Below are 21,879 nucleotides of genomic sequence, written 5' to 3'. Positions count from 1 at the left end.
ACCTACAGTGCCTGACGTTCTCCAGAGGGCAGTCCCCAAGTTGGGCAAGGCCCGACCCCTGAAGCCACCCACTGCCCTGCCACAAGGAACAGGGCTCTTTTGGTTCCTTGAACTGGAAAGGGGCCACCCAGGCTGTGGCCTGCCACAGGTAACCAACCTCTTCTCCAGTGTGGCTGTCTCACCCCCAGACTGAGCCCACAAAGGCAAGGAAGGCTCACCTGGCTGAATGACTGAAGGTAGAGGGCCTCTGTTCCCTCCAGTCCCATGCCCTCAGCCCATTGGAATCCCAGGCAGGTGTGGGGTCTGATGTGGCTGCAGGTGTGACAACGCCTGGTGAAAGAACAGTCATGTCCCTTTATGTAGGCACATCTGCTCAGAGCCCACTGCCTGTCAGGACAATGGCTTTCAAAGGGCTCCCTCCCCTTAATGGAATTCAGAGGCGACCCAGGTTCTGTGGTGCCAGAAAACAGGGATGTGGGAGCTGCTGGTTTAGACCTCTCTGGTAATGTTGAGGGGTAGGTACAGGTCATAAGCGATTCCGGAATCAGCTACACTGGCCACTTCTATGCCCATCTTGGGGGAGTTTGCTGCCCACTCCCATAGGGCCACTTTGGCCTCCCCCACTCAAAGCTCTGGCCTCATTCTCCCCACTGCACCTTCCAGGGGCTCAGAGGTCACTAGGCTTCTGGTGGGGTTGTCAATTACAGGACCCCCCCTGCCCCTGCCTCCCCCCCATATGGATGGCCAGTCTTGGTGCCCATGCTCCCTGCTCACAGTGACTGAGCTGGGTGGGCAGTGAGCCCTCCAGAGCTAATTAGAGTTCCCCAGGTATCTGTCAATGGTTGTCAGGCTTAAAAGCTGTAAAAACTAACTTCTCAGGAAGCCTACCTGAGAAGCTGGCAGCTCAGAGGCTAGCAGAGCCAAGAGGTGGAGGGACACAGAGCATCCTGGCATCGCCTGAATCCAACTGTGTCTGAAACTAGACAGCGCTGGACTTGCCAGTTATGTGGATCACAAATCTCCTTATTTGTTTAAGCAAATGTGAGTTGGTTTCTGTTTTAGTCATCTAGCGCAGCTATAACAGAAATACTGCAAGTGGATGGCTTTAACAAAGAGAAATTTATTTTCTCAGAGTAAAGTAGGCTAAAAGTCCAAATTCAGGGTGTCAGCTCCAGGGAAAGGCTTTCTCTGTTGGCTCTGGATAAAGGTCTTTGTCCTCAATCTTTCCCTGGTTGAGGAGCTTCTCAGGTGCAGGGATCCCAGGTCCAAAGAATGCGCTCTGCTCTTGGTGCTGCTTTCTTGGTGGCATGAGGTCCCCAACTCTCTGCTTCCTTCCCTTTTATCTCTTGAAGAACAAAAGGTGGTGCAGGCCACACCCCAGGGAAACTCCCTTTACCTTGGATCGGAGAGGCGACCTGAGTAAGGATGAGGGTACAATCCCACCCTAATCCTTTTAACCACAGGCAGAGATTATGACACATAAGAAAATCACAAAATGGAAAACAACCACAGAATACTGAGAATCGTGGCCTAACCAAGTTAATATACACATTTGGGGGGGGGGGACATAGTTCAATACATGACAGTTTCTTTCTGTGGCTCACAACTGAGGGAGTGCAGACACCCAAGCCCTCTCTGTTCCCTCCTTGAAGCACTTGGGACAGCTCAGACCATTGGAGGACGACTTCTTTGGCTAGCATTAATTAATAATTTTAATAGAACCTTTGACACATGTTCATTTTATGTCTGTATGACAGCCGTGATTTTACTCTATTCTGAAAATTATTCTTTAATAGTCTTGAAGGTCTTCTTCAAGGAAACGCAAATAAAAACCACAATGAGATAGCACCAGGATGGCTGAAAGCAGAGAATACCAGAAGGATGTCTACCTGTGTTTTATTGACTACGCAAAGACATTCCACTGTGTGTATCATAATAAATTATAGATAACATTGCAAAGAATGGGAATTCCCGAACACTTAATTATGCTCATGAGGAGCCTGTACATAGACAAAGAGGCAGTCATTTGAACAGAACAAGGGGATATCACACGGTTTAAAGTCAGGAAAGGTGTGTGTCAGGGTTGTATCCTTTCACCACACTTATTCAATCTGTATGCTGAGCAAATAATCTGAGAAACTGGACTATATGAAGAGAATGGATTGGAGGAAAACTCATTAACAACCTGCGTTATGCAGATGACACAACCTGGCTTGCTGAAAGTGAAGAGGACTTGAAGCACTTACTAATGAAGATCAAAGACCACAGCCTTCAGTATGGATCACACCTCAACATAAAGAAAACAAAAATCCTCACAACTGGACCAATAAACAGCGTCATGATAAATGGAGAAAAGATTGAAGTTGTCAAGGATTTCATTTTACTTGGATCCAAAATCAACACCCACGGAAGCAGCAGTCAAGAAATCAAACAACACATTGCATTGAGCAAATCTGCTGCAAAAAAATCTCTTTAAAGTGTTAAAAAGCAAAGATGTCACTTTAAGGACTGTCTTGGGCTGGGTTCTCTAGGGAAGCAAAACCAGTAAAGCATATAAATATAGATAGATAGATAGATGATAGAGAGGTAGAGAGATAGGGAGATAGAGGTAGATAGAAAATAGAGAGGTAGGTAGGTAGGTTAGATAGATGATGATAGATTGATTGATTGATTTAGTGAAGGCTGACGAATCCCAAGATTGGCAGGCAAGATGCAAGGCTTCCATTGATAGATGTAGCTGCAGGGGCTGGCGAACCCAAGATTGGCAAGGTGGAGAGCAGGACTCTTGTTCACAGGCTGTGAAGTGTGATGAATCCCAAGATTGTCAGGGAAGACCGCAAGTCTTCTCCTGATTCACGTAGCTGCAGGGTCTGCCAAACCCAAGATCAGCAGGTAAGCTGCTGGCTCAAGTCTAAGAACCGGAGGTCAGATGAACAAGAGGCAGCTGCAAGATCCAGATCAAACCAAAAGCCTTGGCAAGGCAGGGAGGAACGAAGTAGACAGGAGAGGGTGGAGAGATGAAGGCTGAGAGGGCAGTGAGCTGCCACAGGCCCCACCCTCACGGATACCACTCAGCAGATTCCATCATGGGGGTGATCATGTATCAAATCTCAACAAGGAAGTGATCACAGCATTATACAGCTGCCAAAACACTGAGAATCCTGGCCCAGCCAAGTTGACACACAATCTTAATCATCACAAGGACTAAGGTGCACCTGACCAAGCCATGGTGTTTTCAATCGTCTCATATGCATGTGAAAGCTGGACAATGAATAAAGAGGACCGAAGAATTGATGCATTTGAATTATGGTGTTGGTGAAGAATGTTGAATGTACCATGGACTGCCAGAAGAATGAACAAATTTGTCTTAGAAGAAGTACAGCCAGAATGTTCATTGGAAGTAAGGATAGCGAGACTTTGTCTCACATACTTTGGACATATTATCAGGAGGGATCAGTCTTTGGAGAAAGACATTGTGCTTGGTAGAGTAGAGGGTCAGCGAAAAAGAGGAAGACCCTCAAGAGATGGATTGACTCAGTGGTTGCAACAGTGGGCTCAAGCATAGCAATGATTGTCAGGATGGTACAGGACCAGGCAGTGTTTTGTCCTGTTGTACACAGGGTCACTATGAGTTGGAACCGACTCAATGGCACCTAACAAGAACAACACCAATGAACAATCAGAAAATGAAATTAAGAAAATGATTAAATTTACAATAGCATCAGAAATAATAAAATACAGTGAGACCTGCAAAAGCCAGAACCTGTGCAAAGCAGAAATCTGTCAGAGAAGGAAAACTAAAATATTTTCCGTAGCAAATAGATATGGACTGACACAGTGGCTGCAACAATGGGCTCAAACAATAATGATCCTGGTCATGTTTCCTACCATTCTACGTAGGGTAACTATGAGTCGGAACCAAGTCAAGGGCATGAAACAACAACAATAGAGAGAGTGGGACCCTCCTCTGGTCCTGCCTGGCCCTCTGTCTGGGAGGGTCCCTATGATGTCCCAGCCTGGGCTCTGTTCCTTCCCGTAAGAGCCTTCCAAGTGGGCCAGTCATGGAGAAGGCATCCCCAGGCTGGAAGGAAGCTTCCCAAGTCATGGCATGAAGGTGTGGGGAAAGGGGAGATGAGGCCCAGGGTGGCCCCAAGGGATGCAAGCAATGAGCACTGCACAGCACACCCAGGCATCAAGACTAGGGCCAGACCTGGCAGAAGGGCCATGCTGAGGTGGCTGAAGCCTTGCCAGGGCAGATGTGTCTGAAGAAGCTGTGGTCTGAATGGAAGCTAAGCCATTGGGTAGGCCCTGGGGCAAGGTGAGGCACTGACTTCCAGAGGAGAGAACCTTGATGTGATGCTGGCAGGGAGCAGAGGAAAATCAGGGATGGGAGGGAGGAGAACCATTGGCATGTCTGGCAAGGGTGGCAGGCTGGTAGAGAGGCCTTCGAGGGGGAAGGGACAGTCCTGCTTGCCTGGAGGGAGGTAGGGGAGGGGGCTAAGTGAGGATGGGGACAGACATGCAGGAGGAGGGGGCTTCTCCTTTGCCTTGTTCTCCCCCATGCTCCCCATCCACAGCATCTCACTGCCTACCTTCCAGACCACGTCAGGGTCCTCCGCTCCACACACATTCGGTCTGGGGGAACATGGGGCTCCCGCTAGACATCGCACCCATCAGCGAGCCTGTATTAGCTTTTATTGTTACAACCTCATTTTGCAGAGGAGAGAGTTCTGAAGAAGCTAAACTGGCAGTCTGGCTGTGAAGACCTCTGGAAGCTCCCAGCCCACCTCAATCCCTGTGACAGGCCCACTTCTCAGCCCCTCCGCCTGTCTCTCAGGTCTTGGGCTCCAAACTCAAATTCCTAAAAAAAGGCCAGACTTACTAGACAAATAGAGTCTATGGGAACCCCCAAGACTATCACCCTGGAATAACCTTTGTCTTGGTCATCTAGTGCTGCTATAACAGAAATACCACAAGCGGATAGCTTTAATATAGAGAAATTTATTCTCTCACAGACTAGTAGGCTATAAGTCCAAATTCAGGGCGCCAGCTCCAGGGGAGGGCTTTCTCTCTCCGTCGGCTCTGGAGGAAGGTCCCTGTCATCAATCTTCCCTTGGTCTGGGAGCATCTCAGGGTAGGAACCTCAGGTCCAAAGGATGCGCTCTGCTCCTGACACTGCTTTCTTGGTGGTTTGAGGTCCCCATGTTTGTCTGCTCACTTCTGTCTTTTATATCTCAAAAGAGATTGGCTTAAGACACTACCTAATCTTGTAGCCCTCATGAGTGTAACTGCTGCTAATCCATCTTATTACATCTTAGTGATAAGATTTACAAAATATAGAAAAATCACATAAAACGGTGGACAATTACAATTACGCAATACTGGGACTCATGGCCCAGCTAAGTTGACAGACATTTTGGGGGGACACAATTCAATCCATGACGCCCTTTAAACTTGGAACTCAAACCACTCCTGGCCATCACCTTTCAGCCAAATGACAGACTGGCACATAAAATAAATAGTGTCACCTGTGAGTACTGTGCTCCTCTGTCTTAGTCATCCAGTGCTGCTATAACAGACATACCACAGGTGGATGGCTTTAACAAAGAGAAGTTTGTTTTCTCACAGTAAAGTAGGCTAACAGTCCAAATTCAGGGTGTCAGCTCCAGGGGAAGCCTTTCTCTCTCTGTTGGCCTTCTCATCAATCTTCCCCCAGACTAGGAGCTTCTCTGCACGGGGACCCCGTGTCCAAAGGACGTGCTCTGCTCCTCGTACTGCTTTCTTGGTGGTATGAAGTCCCCCTGTCTCTCTGCTTGCTTCTTTTATATCTCAAGAAATTACCTCAAAACACAATCCAATCTTGTAGATTGAGTCCTGAGTCACTAACACAACTGCCGCCCATCCTCCCTTATTAATATGATAGAGGCAGAATTTACAACGTATAGGAAAATCACACAATACCATGAATCATGGCCCAGCCAAATTGATACACACATTTTTGGAGGGACACAATTCAATCCATGACACCCTCTAAGTAATCATCTAAATGAAACCAAACAGTAAACATTTCAAAGATGAGAAGTTAAAGGGGCACAGGGGAGCTAGATTAATGGAAACAGAGCTACCAGAATGGAAATGAGGATGCTGACACATTGTGAAAAATGTAACCAATGTCACTGAACAATACGTATAAACCCAAAACCAAACCCACTAACATCCTGTTGACTCTGACTCATATCAACCCAATAAGACAGGGTAGAGCTGCCCCATAGGGTTTCCAAGGAGCGGCTGGTGGATTCAAACTACCCACGTTTTGGTTAGCAGCCAAGCTCTTAACCACTGCGCCACTACGTTCCTAAAATATGTATCCTGAAACCCATTGCCCTCAAGTCCATTCCGACTCATACCGACACTGTAGGAGAGCTGAACTGCCCCATAGGGTTGAAAATATGTATAACAAAAAAAAAACACCTAATTTTCTGCGCAAACTTTCACGAAAAACACAATAAAATATTTTCAAAAAAAGAAGACCCTATGGAGCAGTTGTCCTTTGTAACGCGTGGAGTCGCCATGAATCAGAATATACTCAAAACTATAAAAAACAAAATTTATCCCCATTTCGCCAGCCAAAATCCTCCGTGGGGAGTGTGGGTCTCGAACCCTCAGCTTTCTAGCGGGCGGTCCTAGTTGCAAGAGCTAGGCCGCCAGTGACCGCCAGGGGCGCTGGTCCCCACGGAGGCGGGACCGACTCGGACGTGATCTCCAGTCCCCGCCCACTGCCGCGGGGCGGTGCCCGGGCCCTGGCGCGCGTGCGCACTAGTCAGCAGGTGTGCGCGCGGCGGCGCGGGGAGTGCTGGTCCGGGCGACGCGAGCCGGCGCTGAGCGAGCGGGCGGAGCGCGGGGCGATGCGGCGACCGGTGAGAGCAGGCCGCCGGCCGGCGTGGCGCCCCTCTGGCGGCCCCGTCAGCGGCTCTCTGGCCCGCGGATTCCGACCCTCGCCCCCGTGCCCTGCAGGGACCCCCGGGCCCCCGTTAGACACTGAGAGACCCCCCAGCCCCATCAGAGACCCTCGCTGTTGTCAGAGCCCGTCGGGTACGCCCTCCTCTTCAGAGCCCCGCCTGACCCCAGACCCTGCCGGGAGACCCCAGGTGCCGCTTACAGCCTAGCAGACAGCGTGTCACCGAGGCTCACCCCCAAGGTCGCCTCCCCTCCCCAGAAGCCGACTTTGTCCGGGTATGAAGCCCCCTGGCTGTGCACCCCCTTCCCAAAGAGAAACCCTTTCCCAGGGCAGCTGCTCAGTCTGCCCTACGGCTTCCTGGGCGGGTGAACACCCCTCTGACCTTCTCCTGCCCTGTCTCCACCTTAGGCCCCCCTCACTGCTGAGGCGGCCGGAGCGGAGTTCCTTGACCCCCCCCCATCTTTGACCTGCTCCTTGAGAGCCTCTGCCCCAGTTTCCTAGAGGACTCTCTCAGCAACCCCCACCTAAGATCGCCCCACTGATGTCCACCCCCCAATTCAGAGACACACCCTTTCTGGACTTCTGCCTCACTCAAGGCAAATTTCCACCAAAAAAAAAAAAAGGGTGAAACCATACCCACTGTCAATTCTGACTCATACTGATCCCACAGGGCAGAGTAGAACTGCCACATAGGGTTTCCAAAGCTGTAAATCTTTATGGAAGCAGACTGTCATATCTTTCTCCTGCAGAGTGGCTCCTGGGTTCTAACCGCCTATTTTAAGGTTAATAGCTGTGTACTTTAACCACTGTGCCACCAGGGCTCTCTTCCAGTTTCCACAGTCCTGGGCATGGTGGACTGCTCAGCCCACCCCACTGGACTCCGACTGTTTGGACCCTGAAGATGGTGGCCAACTTCCCTGTTCTGTTTCCTGGTTGAGCCTACAGTTAGGATTGTCACCTTTCCAACCCATGGTGTCATAGCCATCAAATCCCTTCTCACACACTCCCATCCCAGGAATATAGCCCTTGCCCCACATGGCTTAGATCTGAAGAGACAAAAGGAGCCTGTCAGCATTGCTCCTTTTTAACTTGGAATTTTCTGTCAAACTTGTATTTTTCTAGTAAGCCTCGTAGGTTTAGATACTAAGAAAAAAACAAACGGTTGCCTTTGAGTCCATTCCAACTCATAGTGACCCTATAGGACAGAGTAGAGCTGCCCCAAGGAGTGCCTGGTGAATTCAAACTGGCAGCCTTTTGGTTAGCAGCCATAGCACTTAACTACTACATCGCCAGGGTTTTCCTAGGCACTAAGAATAGAAATGAATTTCCCCCGGCTTTGTGTGGCTTACAGTTAGCAGCTGTAAGGTGTGTTTTATGGGCTCAGATGATGAGGGGTTAGTCTGAGAATCAGGCAGAGACACTGACTGGCCTTTGGTACAGCACTTTACAGTTTACAAAGCTTCCTCCTCCATCTCAGGCCCCTGAACCCTTCAGACAGCCTTTGGAGTAGATGGGGCGGGTTTCATCCCCTGATTCGGAGCTGCTCACAACCAGTGGAGCTGGGCCCGCTGTGCTTTGGAGTTCTGTCCGTCGTTGAAAGGTCACAGAGCCTTGGAAAAAGGCAGGACATTTGTGATCATTCAGACCTACCTCTCCTTGGTACCGATTTTCTGCGGTGTGAACATTTCTGTGCCTTAACTTCTTCTCTGATTGAGATGTGAAGGGCTGTTGACCCTGCCACTAATGTGCCTAGGTTCTTGTAACCTCTGTATAGTGTTTCTTACTGCTGTGGGCCTTCTTGTCTGCAGTGACCTTTCTGATCTGTGTGTTAGAAAACCAGGGAGCGAAGCTTGTGCCTGGAGTGTGAGCGGTGATGGTCTGCCATGAAAAAGCGCACTTGCTCTTGTTTGTGAAGTTGGAGTGTTACTCAGTGTTCTGTTTGCAGCCTCATGAGCTGTCAGCTGTGTTCCAGATGAATGCTGGAAAAGAGTGTTTTAGATAAGTGAGGAGTTTGTGTTGGTGCAGAATACAGCTAGAAGGAGGGCCAGTATCTTCTTATCCAAAAGGACAGTTTGGAGGGTGAAGGGTTGCTGGGATGACAGGTGTGAAGTTGGGCTGCCCTGGGCAAGCCAGCACATAGGCCATCCTGGTTAGAAGGAACTGGTGTGTGGGAGGGTATCTGCCGCCACGGTGCCTGGTGATTGTATTCTGTCTGCATTGGGGTCACGTGTGGTGTGGCGGAGTCAGCCTGAACTGCATCCCAGGAGGTCTGGTTGCAGGCTCACCCCCAGCACTTAAAGCCACATGACCACTTTGGGCTTTGGGGCATCTCCTGTGGGACAGGGCATCTCAGGGAAGGTAGTTTGAGGAGCACTGGAAGGAGCTGGGCATGTGAAAGTCCATGGACCCTGGCAGGTAGGACTGTCAGCACAAGGCTGAGCCCACTGGTGTCCTGTCAAGGGCCACACTGCTCCAGGGGCCGCTGCTGTCTCGTGCCTGCCTGTGCGCCCCCCACCTGTTGCTGGGGGCTCCTAGCTTGGGTCATGTGGGGGATCTGGTTAGAGCTGTGCTTTCCAGTCGTCTGGTTCAATTCAGTAAGCATTTGTGGGGTTCCTGTCTGGATCTTGGGACTGCAAAGGGAGGTGGACCCTGCCCGAGAGCTCACGGTCTAACAGGAGGCAGATAATGTGAGCTCAGTGTGATAAGGATGGGGAGAGGTGTGCAGGGTCCAGAGAGGCCTGAGGGAGGAGGGGCAGTGGGAGGGCTGGAGGCTGGGAGACGGGAGGAAGGCACCAGGTGGGGCTGTCAGGTGAAGAGGGTGGACAAAGGGGTCTCAATGAGCGCACAGAATCAGCACCTGCAACCCTGCAAGCAGGAGGGGACCATGTGACGCTGTCACTGCACCCCAGGCGCTCGGCCTCAGGGCTTTGTGCGGTTCCTTTCTTGCCCTGAATCCACTTGGCCGTTACCCTGCCCTTCCTTCCTTCCTTCCTTTGCCACTGCCCTGACTCTGGCTGCGGTCCTTCTGGTTGGGCACTTGTCCTTGATGACCTCCCAGCTGACAGACCCGCACTCCCAGTACCTTCCCTGACCCGGGTCCTTGTACTCCCTCCTGACTGGGGGCTAAGGGAGCCCTGGACACTCCCCCTCCTGGCTCCAGCTTGCCTTGCGCCCACCTTCTTTGGGGGTGGTGTCCCACCCAGGACATATTATGATTCCAAGCCGTGCTGTCCTTTCCTCAGATGTGCCTTGTACTTTGACTTGATGAAGCTGTGACCCTGCCTAGGGAACCCTCCCCCAGTATCCACATGAAGACCCAGCTCTCATGCTTGCCCCCCCAGGCTGTAGTCCTTTCCCACCCCCACGATTTCCTGCCCCTGTTGTAGGGCCAGCAGCTGTGTGATCATGGGATCAGGGTGGGTGGTCCAGGGAGAAAGGGAGGAGTTCCTCCTCGGGGGATGTGAGTAGGCTCCTTAGAATGGGCCTGGAGCTGGGAAGACAGCACCTGGGAGGGGAATGGGCAGGGACACAGTGGGGTGTGAGGAAGCAGACTTGGTTGGATCGGGGGATACAGGACCCTTCTGGGGGCATGTGTAGATCCTGGTCTGGTGGATGATGTCGGCAATGGTTGGGATCTATCTGGACCCAGCCATCTGCCGGCTGGTGCCCTGAGTAAGTGTATTGGCTGGGCCCAATGCCCGGCCCCATGCCTGCCTCTCCAGCACGGTGGCCCTGGCACCGCGAGGAGGCAGGGGGAGGCAGTGTGTTGTGCTGCCGTCCTGTGCAGAATACCTGGGGTCTGGATGGCAAGCCCTGCCTGCAGCCGCCTCCCGGCCTGCGGTGCCTTCCTGGCCTCTTTGGGGTTTTCCTGGAGGGTCGACAGTGGCTGTGTGTGTGGCCTTGCCGAACAGAGATTTTCTCTCCTCTCTGTGCTTCTCTTGGGACAATAGGTCATGGGTCTTTGCGTTGTTTGCCGTCCTTGGACCTGTCGGAAGGGCCAGAATGTGATAGGGAAGTCGCTTCTTACTTGGAGCAGCATTCATGACGACAGTAACTGCCAAACCTTGGTCATGACTCATTAAGTCTTTTTTTTTTTTTTTTAATAATTTATTTTTGTTATTGTTGAGAATATACACAGCAAAACATGCCAATTCAACAATTTCTACATGTATCGTTTAGTGACACTGATTACATTCTTTGATTTATGCAACCATCCTCACTCTCCTTTTCTGAGTTGTTCCTCCCCATTAACATAAACTCAGTATTCCCTATGGTTCCTATCTAAACTTTCAAGTTGCTGTTGTCAATTTGACTCCATATAGATAGTTCTTAAAAGAACATAATGCTCAAGCAAACCTTTTTCACTGGTTAAGCTAAACTATTGTTTGGTTTTAAGATGACTTTAGGAATTTTTTTTTTTTTTTTCCAGGAAATGTTTTTGGTTTAAGGTTTAAAGATTTTTCTCAGGGCAGTAGTTTCAGGGGTTAAGCTGGCTTCCATGTCTCCAGAAAGTCTGGAGTCCCTGAGAATTTAACATTCTGTTCTACGTTTTCCCCTTTTTGATCAGCCTTCTTCTATGCAGTCTTTTATCAAAATGTTCATTAACGGTAGCTTGGCATCATCTAGTTACTCTGCTCTCATGGCAGAGGAGGCCATTGTTCATGAAGGCAGATAGTCTCACATTCCATTTCCTCTTCCTGTTCCTGACTCCTTCTTCCTCTGTTGCTCCAGGTGACTAGATGCCAATTACCGTGCCTTGGATGGTCGCTCGCAAGCTTTTAAGACCCCAGGCACTACGCAAGGAACTAGAAGATAGAGCAGAAGCATTAAACATGTTATTAGGCCAGTTACTGAGATGTGTGAAACTGTGACTCTAAACCAAGGAACAAAATCCCATGACATATTTGGTTGTACATAAGCAACCTCAGCAGCTATGCTTTCTTTTTTGTCATTGTTATAAATATATCCATCACACAACTTATTGCCAATTCAGCTTTTTAGGTGTACAGCTTATTGACTGCACTTAAAATAATTTGCTTTGCAACCCTATTCTTAATCCGTGCAATTTTTCCATTACCGTAAACTGAAACTCACACTCCATAAAAAATAGCACCCCTCCCTTTTTCCATCCCTCCTGCCCCTAGTAACCACTTGTAAGTTTTGATCTCTATACATTTGCCTTTTCTTGTCTTTTTATATAAGTGAGTTCATATAATATTTGTTCTTTCGTGATTGATTTATTTCACTCAGTGTATCTTCTAGCTCCATCCATATTGTGTGTATCGAGACGTCGTTTCTCCCCTGGTTGAGCAGTATTCCATTGTACACATGTACCACGCAGTGTTTATCCGTCCGTCTGTTGATGGGCATTTAGGTTGTTGCCACCTTTTGGCTGTTGTGGATGTTGCTGCGGTGAATCTAAATCAAAAAACCAAACTAACTGCCGTCGAGTCGATTCTAGCTCATAGTGACCCTATAGGACTGGGTAGAACTGCTGCACAGGGTTTCCAAGGTCGTAAATCTTTACAGAAGCAGACTCCCACATCTTTCTCCCACGGAGAGGCTGATGGCTTCGAACTGCTGACCTTTTCAGTTAGCAGCCAAGCACTTAACTGTAACGAACGTCTGTTTGAGTCTCTGCTTTCAGGTCTTTTGGGTACATACCTAGGAGTGGAAGTGCTGGATCGTATCTACTTTTAGTTTTTTTAGGAACCGCCACACTGTTTTCCACAAAGGCTATACCATTTTGCATTCCCACCAGCAAAGGATGAGGGTTCCAGTTTCCCTACTTCCTCACCAGCATTTGTTATTTTCTCTGTTTTTGTCCTGGCCGTCCTAGTAGAGTGGAAGGGTATCCCGCCGTGGTCCTGATTTGTGTCTCTCCAGTGACTAATGATGCTGAACATCTTTCTATGTGTCACTAAGTCTTTCCTCCTAAAACTTTCTTGTTAAGAGGGTTTACAGTTGGGGAATTTGTGGTTGAGGAACTTTTAAGACCTCATAGTTAAGATCAGATCGGGATTCTGGTTGCAGGTAAACACAAGAAAGCCCCAGTCACTGAAATGAGGTTGCGCATGATACGACAGTACCATGTTTTCACAACACGCACATGGAAATGACATGCCCACACTTATAATGTGTGAAAATGAAGAAATTAAGAAAAACAGCTGTTTGCCTGAAAACATGGTAGTGTCCCGATCCTCTAGGACTCCTATTCCCGCCTTCTGCATGGTTGTTCAGGCGGAAGCCTTCCAGGGCCCTCACCTCGCAGCTTTAATGAGTTACAACTTACTGCACACCCACTCACTCTCGCAACGCCAGCATACCTGGGGGCAGTTTTCCTGTGTCTGGCCTCTGCCTTAGAGTGGGGCGCCTTCTTTCTGGTGGTGTGATTATGCATTCTTGACACCCTGCCTGGGGGTGAGGATGGCCACCCCCTGGTGACTTGTGAGACGTTACAGCAGCGAGAAGTGGTAGATGACTCACAGGACGTCACAGCCCCTGGGGTCCCGTGCGCAGGGGCTGTGGTGGGCGGGGTCTCATCCTAGGCAAGGTGGTCAAGGTGCACGTTCTTCCTTCAGAGCCTGGGAGACATTCAAAGGGGCGTTTCAGTGGGCTGCAACTAGCCCACAGTTCGTGGTGCAATGGGGCAGAAGCCTCAGCTGACCCTGCGTTGGTCTTTCCTCTCCTCTCAGATGATACTGTTAACCCTCATCCCAGCTTTTAACAGGTGGCATTTCCATTCTGAGTCAGGCGTGTGAACCCAGCCTGGCGCGGGAAAGCACAGCCTATCAGTGGACGTGCTGACGGTGTGGAGGGTCTGCGTGGATGTTGGTGTTGGCCATGTGGAGGGGGGTGCGGCAGCCCAGGCTTTGGGCTTACATAGAGGTCGGCACTGGCCGCATGGAGGGTGGTGTAGTGGCCCGGCACGTGGACGTTGGTGTTGGCCACATGGAGGGTGGTGTAGTGGCCTGGCACGTGGATGCCACTCTGACCTTGCTGCTCGCTCTCTCACAGTCATGGCTTTGCCACTTCCACTCTGCCCTGCTGCTGAGCAGAAGGAAGCCCCAGCCACCCCCCACCACTTTCTTGAGGAGGAACATCAGGGTCTTGCATGCAAGGTAAGGTCAGCATGGCACCCTCACCAGGCAGGGCAGTGACGCCTGTGTGGACGTGGAGGTGAAGGTGTAAATGGGGTGGCCTCCCTGGCTCTGTGGGAGCAGTTCAGGGAGCCTGAGTCTGGCCCTCCTCCCGGCCCCTCCAGACAGGATATGTCTGCCCCATGGGATCCTGCCCTGACTTGCTTTCCTCTGGGTGAGCAGGGCTGGACACTCGGGCCAGAGCATCTTTGCTATGGTTGACATGACTGAGGGTCGTCATCCCAGGGCTGCGTTGGGGGCACTTGGTGCCCATGTAATGGTGCCTGAGTATAGAGACAAATGGTGCTCCACCGTGTGCAGTGTGCATCAGGCTCCGACTGTATACAGCGTGCATTGCGCTCCAGCTGGGTTCGGCACGCATTGAGCTCCAGCTGTGTACAGTGTGTATCTTGAGCTTTGGCTTCAGCTGAAAGCTGGCCTAGCAGGAGTGGGGGAGGGAGGGACAGAGTCAGGGAGTAACCAGGGCCCGTGTCTGTCTCCCCTCCAGCTCCGGGTGCCCCAAGCCGCTGTGGAAGAAGATGATGTCTGCTACGGTGGTGGGAGTACCTCTGCTCCTTGGCGCCCACTACCTTATGGCAGAGGCACGGGAGAAGAGGAGGATGCGGCTCGTGATAGAGGGTGTTGGGCGTTTTAGTAGGTCAGTGGCCGCCAGGCCAGGGTGGAAGTGTTGCAGCCTCGTCCCCTTTGTGGCTGCTTAGGTTGGCCTCAGTGTGGCTGGTCCCACTGGTCACGTGGCCTGTGGTCACCTTAGGAGGGGTTGCAGGGAGTCCACATGGGCCTGGGTTGGAGGGGCTGGACCACTGTCAGTGACGTCAGGCCCCACAACCTTTTCTTCAGACTAGCCTCTGCCCTCGTGGGGAGGGGCTCTGCACATGGCTTGCCCCTCCCCAGCCCCAGCCACCAGGCAGACAAGCCTTTCTCTCCCTTCCTCCTCTTCCCTCTCTTTCTTGCCTCCCCCTGCTGTACCCCTACAACAGAGGCCAAGCAGAGTTGGCACCCAGACAGGGAGAAATTTGGGACGCAGACAGAAGGCTGCTGCTCTCACCTCACTCCTGGCGAGTGATGTCCAGATGTGGGCTGATCTGTCCTTGCTGTTGGGTCCTCAGCTGATGGTTTTACTGGAGCCCTGTCATCTCCTTTACCTCCCAGCACAGGCTTCTGGGTGGGCACTTCCTGCCAGAGGGCCTTGGTTCACATTCTGCTCCTGGTCAGCTCTGGGGCTCCTGCGGCTGTAGGCCTGGTGCCTGAGCTGCTCGGAACCAGCTCCTGGCTCTGAATGAAGCTTCAGTTAGCTGGGACCCAGTTCATCCAGTGCCCGTTAACCACAGGGGTCAGTGACTGCCTCACTCCAGACCTTGATCAAAAGGTTTCAGGTTCCCGGGGGCCTCTGTCCTCGCTCTGATGTCTTCTGGCACCTCCATGTCTCCAGGTCCAGGCTGACTTCCAGAGGAAGCCGCTTAGGACCCGCTGGGTCTGTGGCAACAGGGGGGAGTCATGTAGGTTCATTCTGTTCCCAGAGGGCATGTGGCACATACATGGATGGATGGATGGATGGGCGGATGGATGGGCGGATGTGTGGGTGGACAGGTGGATGGACGGACGGACGGACGGGCAGATGCGTGGGTGGACAGGTGGACGGATGGATGGACGGATGGATGGGCGGGCAGATGCGTGGGTGGACAGGTGGATGGACGGACGGATGGATGGGCGGGCAGATGCGTGGGTGGACAGGTGGATGGACGGATGGATGGATGGATGGATGGGCAGATGCGTGGGTGGACAGGTGGATGGAAGGATGGATGTGTGAAGATTTCCAGCCCAAGGACAAAACAGACAACCAGAGGTTGCTCCTCTAAGCCCCATCTCCCTGAGTGCTGTGGTTAAGGGGGTTTTCCTGGCACTCCTTCTTGTCATCCTTGTTAGTAGGTCCTGGGAGGTGTCCTCTGTTCTGTTCTCTCTTTTCCAGCCCTGGGGCCCCTGAGGCTCGAGCCTGGGGCTGTCAGTGATGTCTGTGGCCCCTCCACTGCGGTCAACTGGAGGGAAGGGGAGGTGGGCATGCCAGGTGTGTCGGGTCCTGGAGTGCGTGCTCTGCGATCTGGGTTTGTCTTCACATGTCTGGTCTGCCTCACTGCATGTGCTGTCTCCTGGTGCTCAGAGACCCAGTGATGGCCTGGTCTGTGCCTCACTGCTCTCGGCCTGAGCTGGGATCGGAGGGAAGGAAGCTCTAAGGCTTAACAGTTGCCAGGGCCAGCAGGCCTCGCAGAGCCCTGGTTGGGCACGGGACCCGGGGCCCTGGGGTGTGGGCAGATGTGCAGGGGTCCAGGGAAGTGTGAGGTGTGTGATCACTCGGCTGGCGCCCCAGAGAAGGGTCTGGAGGGGAGGAGAAGTCAGGATTGTACACGCCTAAGTGCTCTCACCCTGTCTGGAAATGGAAGGTTCCGGAGTGTTCCTCTTTGCATCGTTGGCCTGGCTTCTTGCCCCTGCCCACTTAACTTCATCTAAAATTTTTACATCACCTGTGGGCTTTTGTTTTTCTTCTTTTTGTTTTGAAATAATTTCAAACGTCCAGTAACATTCCAAGAATAATGCAAACAACTTTTGTTTTTCCATGTATTTTTCTTTGCCCTGGACCATTTGAGAGTAAATTGTCCACATGCCCCATCATGCCTGCACCCTTAGTGTGTCCTTCCGTGAAACAAGGCCATTCTCCGATGTAACCACAAAGCCGGGAAATTGGTACGTGCCTGCCGTCTAACCCTCAGACCCCACTCAGGTGTCGCCGTCCAGGGTCATGCCTAGTTGTCACAGCTCTCGTCCCTTCTAAGCTGGAGCAGTTCCTCAGTGTCTCCTTGGCTTTCACGAAGTGACATTTCAAGATAACAGACCAATTATGTTATACAGTAGGCTGGCAAACCATAGCTCTCAGGCCAAATGCTTCTGTAACTCAAGTTTTATTGGAACACAGCCACACCCGTTCATGTACAAACTGCCTGTGGCAGCTTTGGCTTGTGCTACAGCGGCAGAATTGAGTGACAGCAACACAGACCGGGTGGCCCCCAAAGCCTGAAGTATTTCTGTCTGGGCCTTTCAGAAGTCTGCCGACCCCTGCTGTCAGTGTGGGTTTGAGTTTGTCTGGTGTTTCCTCATGGTTAGATGCTGCAGAGTGAGGCTGCTCCTCTCATTGGGTCCTGTCAGGCCGTGCCTGCCAGGTCTCACTGCTATGCAGCTCCTTGTCACCAGCAGCCCCGGCAGCTGCTGTTTGGTGTGTCAGTGGCCTGTTGCTCATTGCACTTCCACCCTCTGGCTTCAATACGCGTTGATCCTTCTTGAGTGAATTGACTGTGGCTCTGACGTTGCCGAGTGGTTGTGGCTCGGATGCTGCCGTTGCTTCTGCGTTGGTTGGTGGCATTCTGCTGTAAGGAAGGATGTTGCCCCTATTTGTTCATATCAGTGTGGATGTGGGGATTTCTGCATTATTCAGTGGGTTGTTATCTGTTCACGTCATTGTCGTTTGGTTGTGACGGTTGTCCCAGATTTGATTCCTGGAGCCCCTTTTTATCCCCAATTTTTTTTTTTTTTGATTGTGCTTTAAGTGAAAGTTTATAAATCCAGTCAGTCTCTCATACCAAAATTTATATACACCTTCCTATATACTCCTAATTGCTCTCCCCTTAGTGAGACAGCACACTCTTTCCCTCCACTCTCTTTTCATGTCCATTCGGCCAGCTTCTGACCCCCTCTGCCCTCTCATCTCCTCTCCAGACAGGAGATGCCCACATAGTCTCATGTGTCTACTTCATCCAAGAAGCTCACTCTTCACCGGTATCATTTTCTATCCCGTTGTCCTGTCCAATGCCTGTCTGAAGAGTTGGCTTTGGGAATGGTTCCTGCCTTGGGCTAACAGAAGGTCCGGGGACCATGACCACCGGGGTGTATCCCCAACATTTTATAAGGAAGAATTTCAAACACAGCAAAGTTGAAAAAGTTTTATAATCAACACCCACATGCCCACCACCTAGATTTTACCAGGAGCATTTGTGTATATTTTTGACATGTCAGCATCATTCTTTGAGTGTTTTATTCCTCCCTGACCCTGAAAACCGAGAATCTGCATTGAAACCCTCCAGTCTGATCTAGCACAGGGCTCTGTCTGGTTCTGCCTTCCCATGTCTGAAGCTTTCTCCCATTGTCCATGGCACTCTCACTCACTCAACCAGTCGCCAAGGGTAGCCACAGCCCCGCTGGGTCCCCACACTGCCCCTGCATAGGCACCCCCTTGTCCTGCTGGGCTCCTGCAACCAGGCCAGTCACTGCTACCCCCCAGGCCTGCCAATTGGATCCCCTCCTTGATTCAGCATCCCAGGTAGGGCGGGCCTGCACCTCATGGCTTTTGGATCGAAGTGTTCAGGAAGGAGGGAAGCCCAACACTTTGGATTTTTTAAAAAATAGGTTTTGTTTTTAGAGCAGTTTCGGGTTTACAGAGCAATTGTGCAGAAAGTAGAGAGGCCCCCTTTGTGTAAGCCCCTCGCCCACGCACCTGTCATTAACATCTTGCACTCCTGTGGTGTGCCTGTTAACGATGCGTGAACCAGCGTGGATATGTCATTGTTAGCTGGTTTGTGGTTCCCGTTAGGGCTGACTCTGTGCTATTCTGTGGGTTGTGACAAATGCCTCACGTCACGTCACGTCACGTCACGTCACGTCCACCATCGAAGTATCACACAGAACGTTCACTGACCTAAAACTGCCCTGTGCCCGCCTGTGGAATTTTTTTTCCAAAGCAAAAGTCTACAGAATTTTTTCACCTTTTATTTTTATTACAAAAGTATTTTGTTTAATATAAAGATTCTTATAGAAGTAAAACAATGTGAATGCACCTCCTGACCCTACACCAAGGGCGAAGGTCAGGGTTTGTCGGTGCGTATGCTGAATGTGCACCGTCTGACTGTGCTCACACAGCAGGGCAGAATAGAAACAGGCTCGTGCCATGGACACTGCCCCAGGGACCCCAGCCCCTGGCCTAGGAACCCTTTAGCCAGTGCATGGGGAAGTGGGCACCGCACAGGACAGTCTCACATGGCTGCACATGGCTGCTCAGTGTCCTGACAGTAAAGAAGCCCTGGGTGTAAGATTCTCGGGAGCATGTGTCAATGGGTCGTGGCCCACCAGGCAGAGCTCTCAGTCCCGGGTGGTGCGTTATTCAGATGGGCTCCCAGGGACAGGCTTCGGGCCTATAGTAAGCTGTGTGGAGGGGCAGGGGGCCTGGCCCAGTGCTCAGTGGCCTCTGCCCGCAGGTCCCTGTGTGTCGGCTTGCAGATCTCCATGGACTACTGGTGGTGTACCCACATTCTCCTGCGAGGCGTGGACGAGGTTTGTCCTGTGTCCTGGGTGTGGCTGCAGGCGCTGGTGCCAGTCCCGCGGGGGGGGGGTTGGGGGGGTAGGTGCCCGGGATGAGGCGGGTGGTGGCCCAGGCTGGGAGGAGGTGGTTTGCTGCTCCCACCCCATCCCTTCCCTATGCCTGTGGTCAGAACAGCCCGAGGTATGCAGAGGTGATGTCTGCATGCCACCAGAGGGCAGCAGATGCCCTAGTGGCCGGGGCTGTCAGCAACGGGGGCCTCTACATCAAGCTGGGCCAGGGCCTGTGCTCCTTCAACCACCTGCTGCCCCCTGAGTACATCAGGACCCTGCGTGTGCTGGAGGACAAGGCCCTCACGCGGGGCTTCCGGGAGGTGAGCATGGGGCCGGGAGGTGGGGCTGGTGGAGCCCCCATGGTCGGTGGTGGTTGCACCAGGCCTCCCCGCCCAGGTGGACGAGCTGTTTCTCGAGGATTTCCACGCGCCAGCCCACGAGATCTTTCAGGAGTTTGACTACCAGCCGATGGCCGCAGCGAGCCTGGCCCAGGTGCACAGGGCCAGACTGCACAGTGGCACTGAGGTGGCCGTGAAGGTGCGTGGGGGGCCACTAGAGGGAGTGAGGAGCACGGGGGCTGTGGGGGCTGCACAGCCACGCTACCTGCATGTGCCCAGGCCCAGATGCAGTACATCGACCTGCGCCTTCCCTGGCCCAGGTGCAGTACATCGACCTGCGGGACCGGTTCGAGGGCGACGTCTACACACTGGAGCTGCTGCTGCGGCTAGTGGAGCTCATGCACCCCAGCTTTGGCTTCAGCTGGGTCCTCCAGGCCAGCCTCCGCTGGGTGGTGGTGGTGGTGTGGGGGGGTGCCCGGCACAAGCCTGACGCCGTGTGGCCCCCAGGACTTGAAAGGGACGCTGGCGCAGGAGCTGGACTTCGAGAACGAGGGTCGCAACGCGGAGCGCTGTGCGCGGGACCTGCGGCACTTCCGCTACATCGTGGTGCCACGCGTGCACTGGGACAAGACCAGCAAGGTGGGTGGGGCCCGCCCATGGGGCGGGGGGCGGCTGGGCCTGCTTAGCCAGTCCCTTGTCTCTGCCAGCGCGTGCTGACCGCCGACTTCTGCGAGGGCTGCAAGGTCAATGACGTGGAGGCTATCAAGGCCCAGGGGCTGATGCTGCAGGACGTGAGTGTGCCGCAGGGGGCGGGAGTGGGCTGACACTGCAGGACGTGAGTGTGGCACAAGGCGGGAGGTCCGAGCACCCCATTCCCACCTGTCCTCCCCCAGATAGCCCAGAAGCTGATCCAGGCCTTTGCAGAGCAGATATTCTACACGGGCTTCATCCACTCTGACCCACACCCCGGCAATGGTGGGAGAGGTCCCCGGGGGGAGGGCTGAGGGGGTGGGCTTAGGGGGCAGGCCTGAGCCTGCTGCTGTGTCCCCAGTTCTGGTGCGGAAAGGCCCAGATGGGAAGGCAGAGTTGGTGCTGCTGGACCACGGGCTCTACCAGTTCCTGGATGAGAAGTAAGTGGGGGTGGGGTGGGGGTGACTGCCCATGGACCGGCCTGCCCCGGCTGCTCCAGGTGACTGCTGACTTGCAGGGACCGCTCAGCGCTGTGCCAGCTGTGGCGGGCCATCATCCTGCAGGACAACACGTCAATGAAGGTGCACGCTGCAGCACTTGGGGTGCAAGGTGAGGGTGCTGGAGTGCCAGGACGCTGGGGCGGCAGGTCTGCAGACCTGCTCAGCCCTGCCCATCGCCCCCCAGACTATTTCCTGTTCTGTGAGGTGCTGATGCAGCGGCCGGTGCGCCTGGGCCAGCTGTGGCGCTCCCACCTGCTGAGCCGCGAGGAGCTGGGCTACATGCAGGACATGGCCCGTGAGCACTTTGAGGACATCATGAGCGTGCTCAAGGCCCTGCCGCGGCCCATGCTGCTCGTGTTGCGTAACATCAACACCGTGCGGGCCATCAACGCCTCCCTGGGCGCCCCCGTTGACCGCTACTTCCTTATGGCCAAGAGGTTGGTGGCTCCCGGTGGGGAGGAGGGGGGAAAGGGCATGAGGGGGGCACGGGCTGACCCATATGTCTCCGGCAGTGCGGTCAAGGGCTGGAGCCGCCTGGTGGGTGCCAACCGCTTCAGCCTCTTGCGCCAAATCAAGGTGGTCTGGGAAATGCTTAAGTTTGAAGTGGCCCTGAGGTGAGTGGGGGGGCGGTGTGGGTGGGCAAGGCCCAGGGCCAGCTCCCCACCAACCTGTGCCCTGTGACCTGCCCACTCCAGGCTGGAGATTGTCCTGATGCGGCTCACAACCCTGGTGGTCCGTACCCTGGTCCACTTGGGCCTCATGACTGAGCCCGAGGGCCTCTATGAGTACCTGGAGACCTAAGCCATCCTTCCTGCAGGACAGGA

General features: G+C 52.9%; 1 protein-coding gene across 2 annotated transcripts; it reads left to right on the top strand.

Moving 5' to 3' along the window:
- The first annotated feature begins 6,832 nt into the window (after positions 1-6,832).
- ADCK5 (aarF domain containing kinase 5) lies at positions 6,833-21,856 on the top strand. 2 transcript variants are annotated; one of them, XM_049853988.1, is made up of 15 exons: positions 6,833-6,917; positions 13,976-14,079; positions 14,606-14,755; positions 19,413-19,488; positions 19,647-19,847; positions 19,924-20,064; positions 20,186-20,299; positions 20,373-20,504; positions 20,573-20,656; positions 20,759-20,840; positions 20,917-20,995; positions 21,073-21,164; positions 21,240-21,492; positions 21,568-21,669; positions 21,751-21,856. In XM_049853988.1, the coding sequence occupies exons 1-15, from the start codon at positions 6,906-6,908 to the stop codon at positions 21,854-21,856; spliced, it is 1,728 nt and encodes a 575-aa protein (XP_049709945.1). In that variant the 5' UTR covers positions 6,833-6,905. The 2 variants fall into 2 exon arrangements, with proteins under 2 accessions (XP_049709945.1, XP_049709944.1); XM_049853987.1 differs by having other exon boundaries at positions 21,073-21,492.
- Positions 21,857-21,879: the final 23 nt, after the last annotated feature.

This window comes from Elephas maximus, chromosome 15, assembly GCF_024166365.1.
Source record: "Elephas maximus indicus isolate mEleMax1 chromosome 15, mEleMax1 primary haplotype, whole genome shotgun sequence".
Classification (NCBI taxonomy): Eukaryota; Metazoa; Chordata; class Mammalia; order Proboscidea; family Elephantidae; genus Elephas; species Elephas maximus.
The sequence above is the reverse complement of the archived record's forward strand: the minus strand, read 5'-3'. Positions and strand labels throughout refer to the sequence as shown.

Coding starts and splice junctions, on each gene's coding strand:
- ADCK5 (XM_049853987.1), top strand. Junction 20,505..20,572: donor ACTGGGACAAGACCAGCAAG/GTGGGTGGGGCC, acceptor TGTCTCTGCCAG/CGCGTGCTGACCGCCGACTT. Junction 21,493..21,567: donor TACTTCCTTATGGCCAAGAG/GTTGGTGGCTCC, acceptor TGTCTCCGGCAG/TGCGGTCAAGGGCTGGAGCC.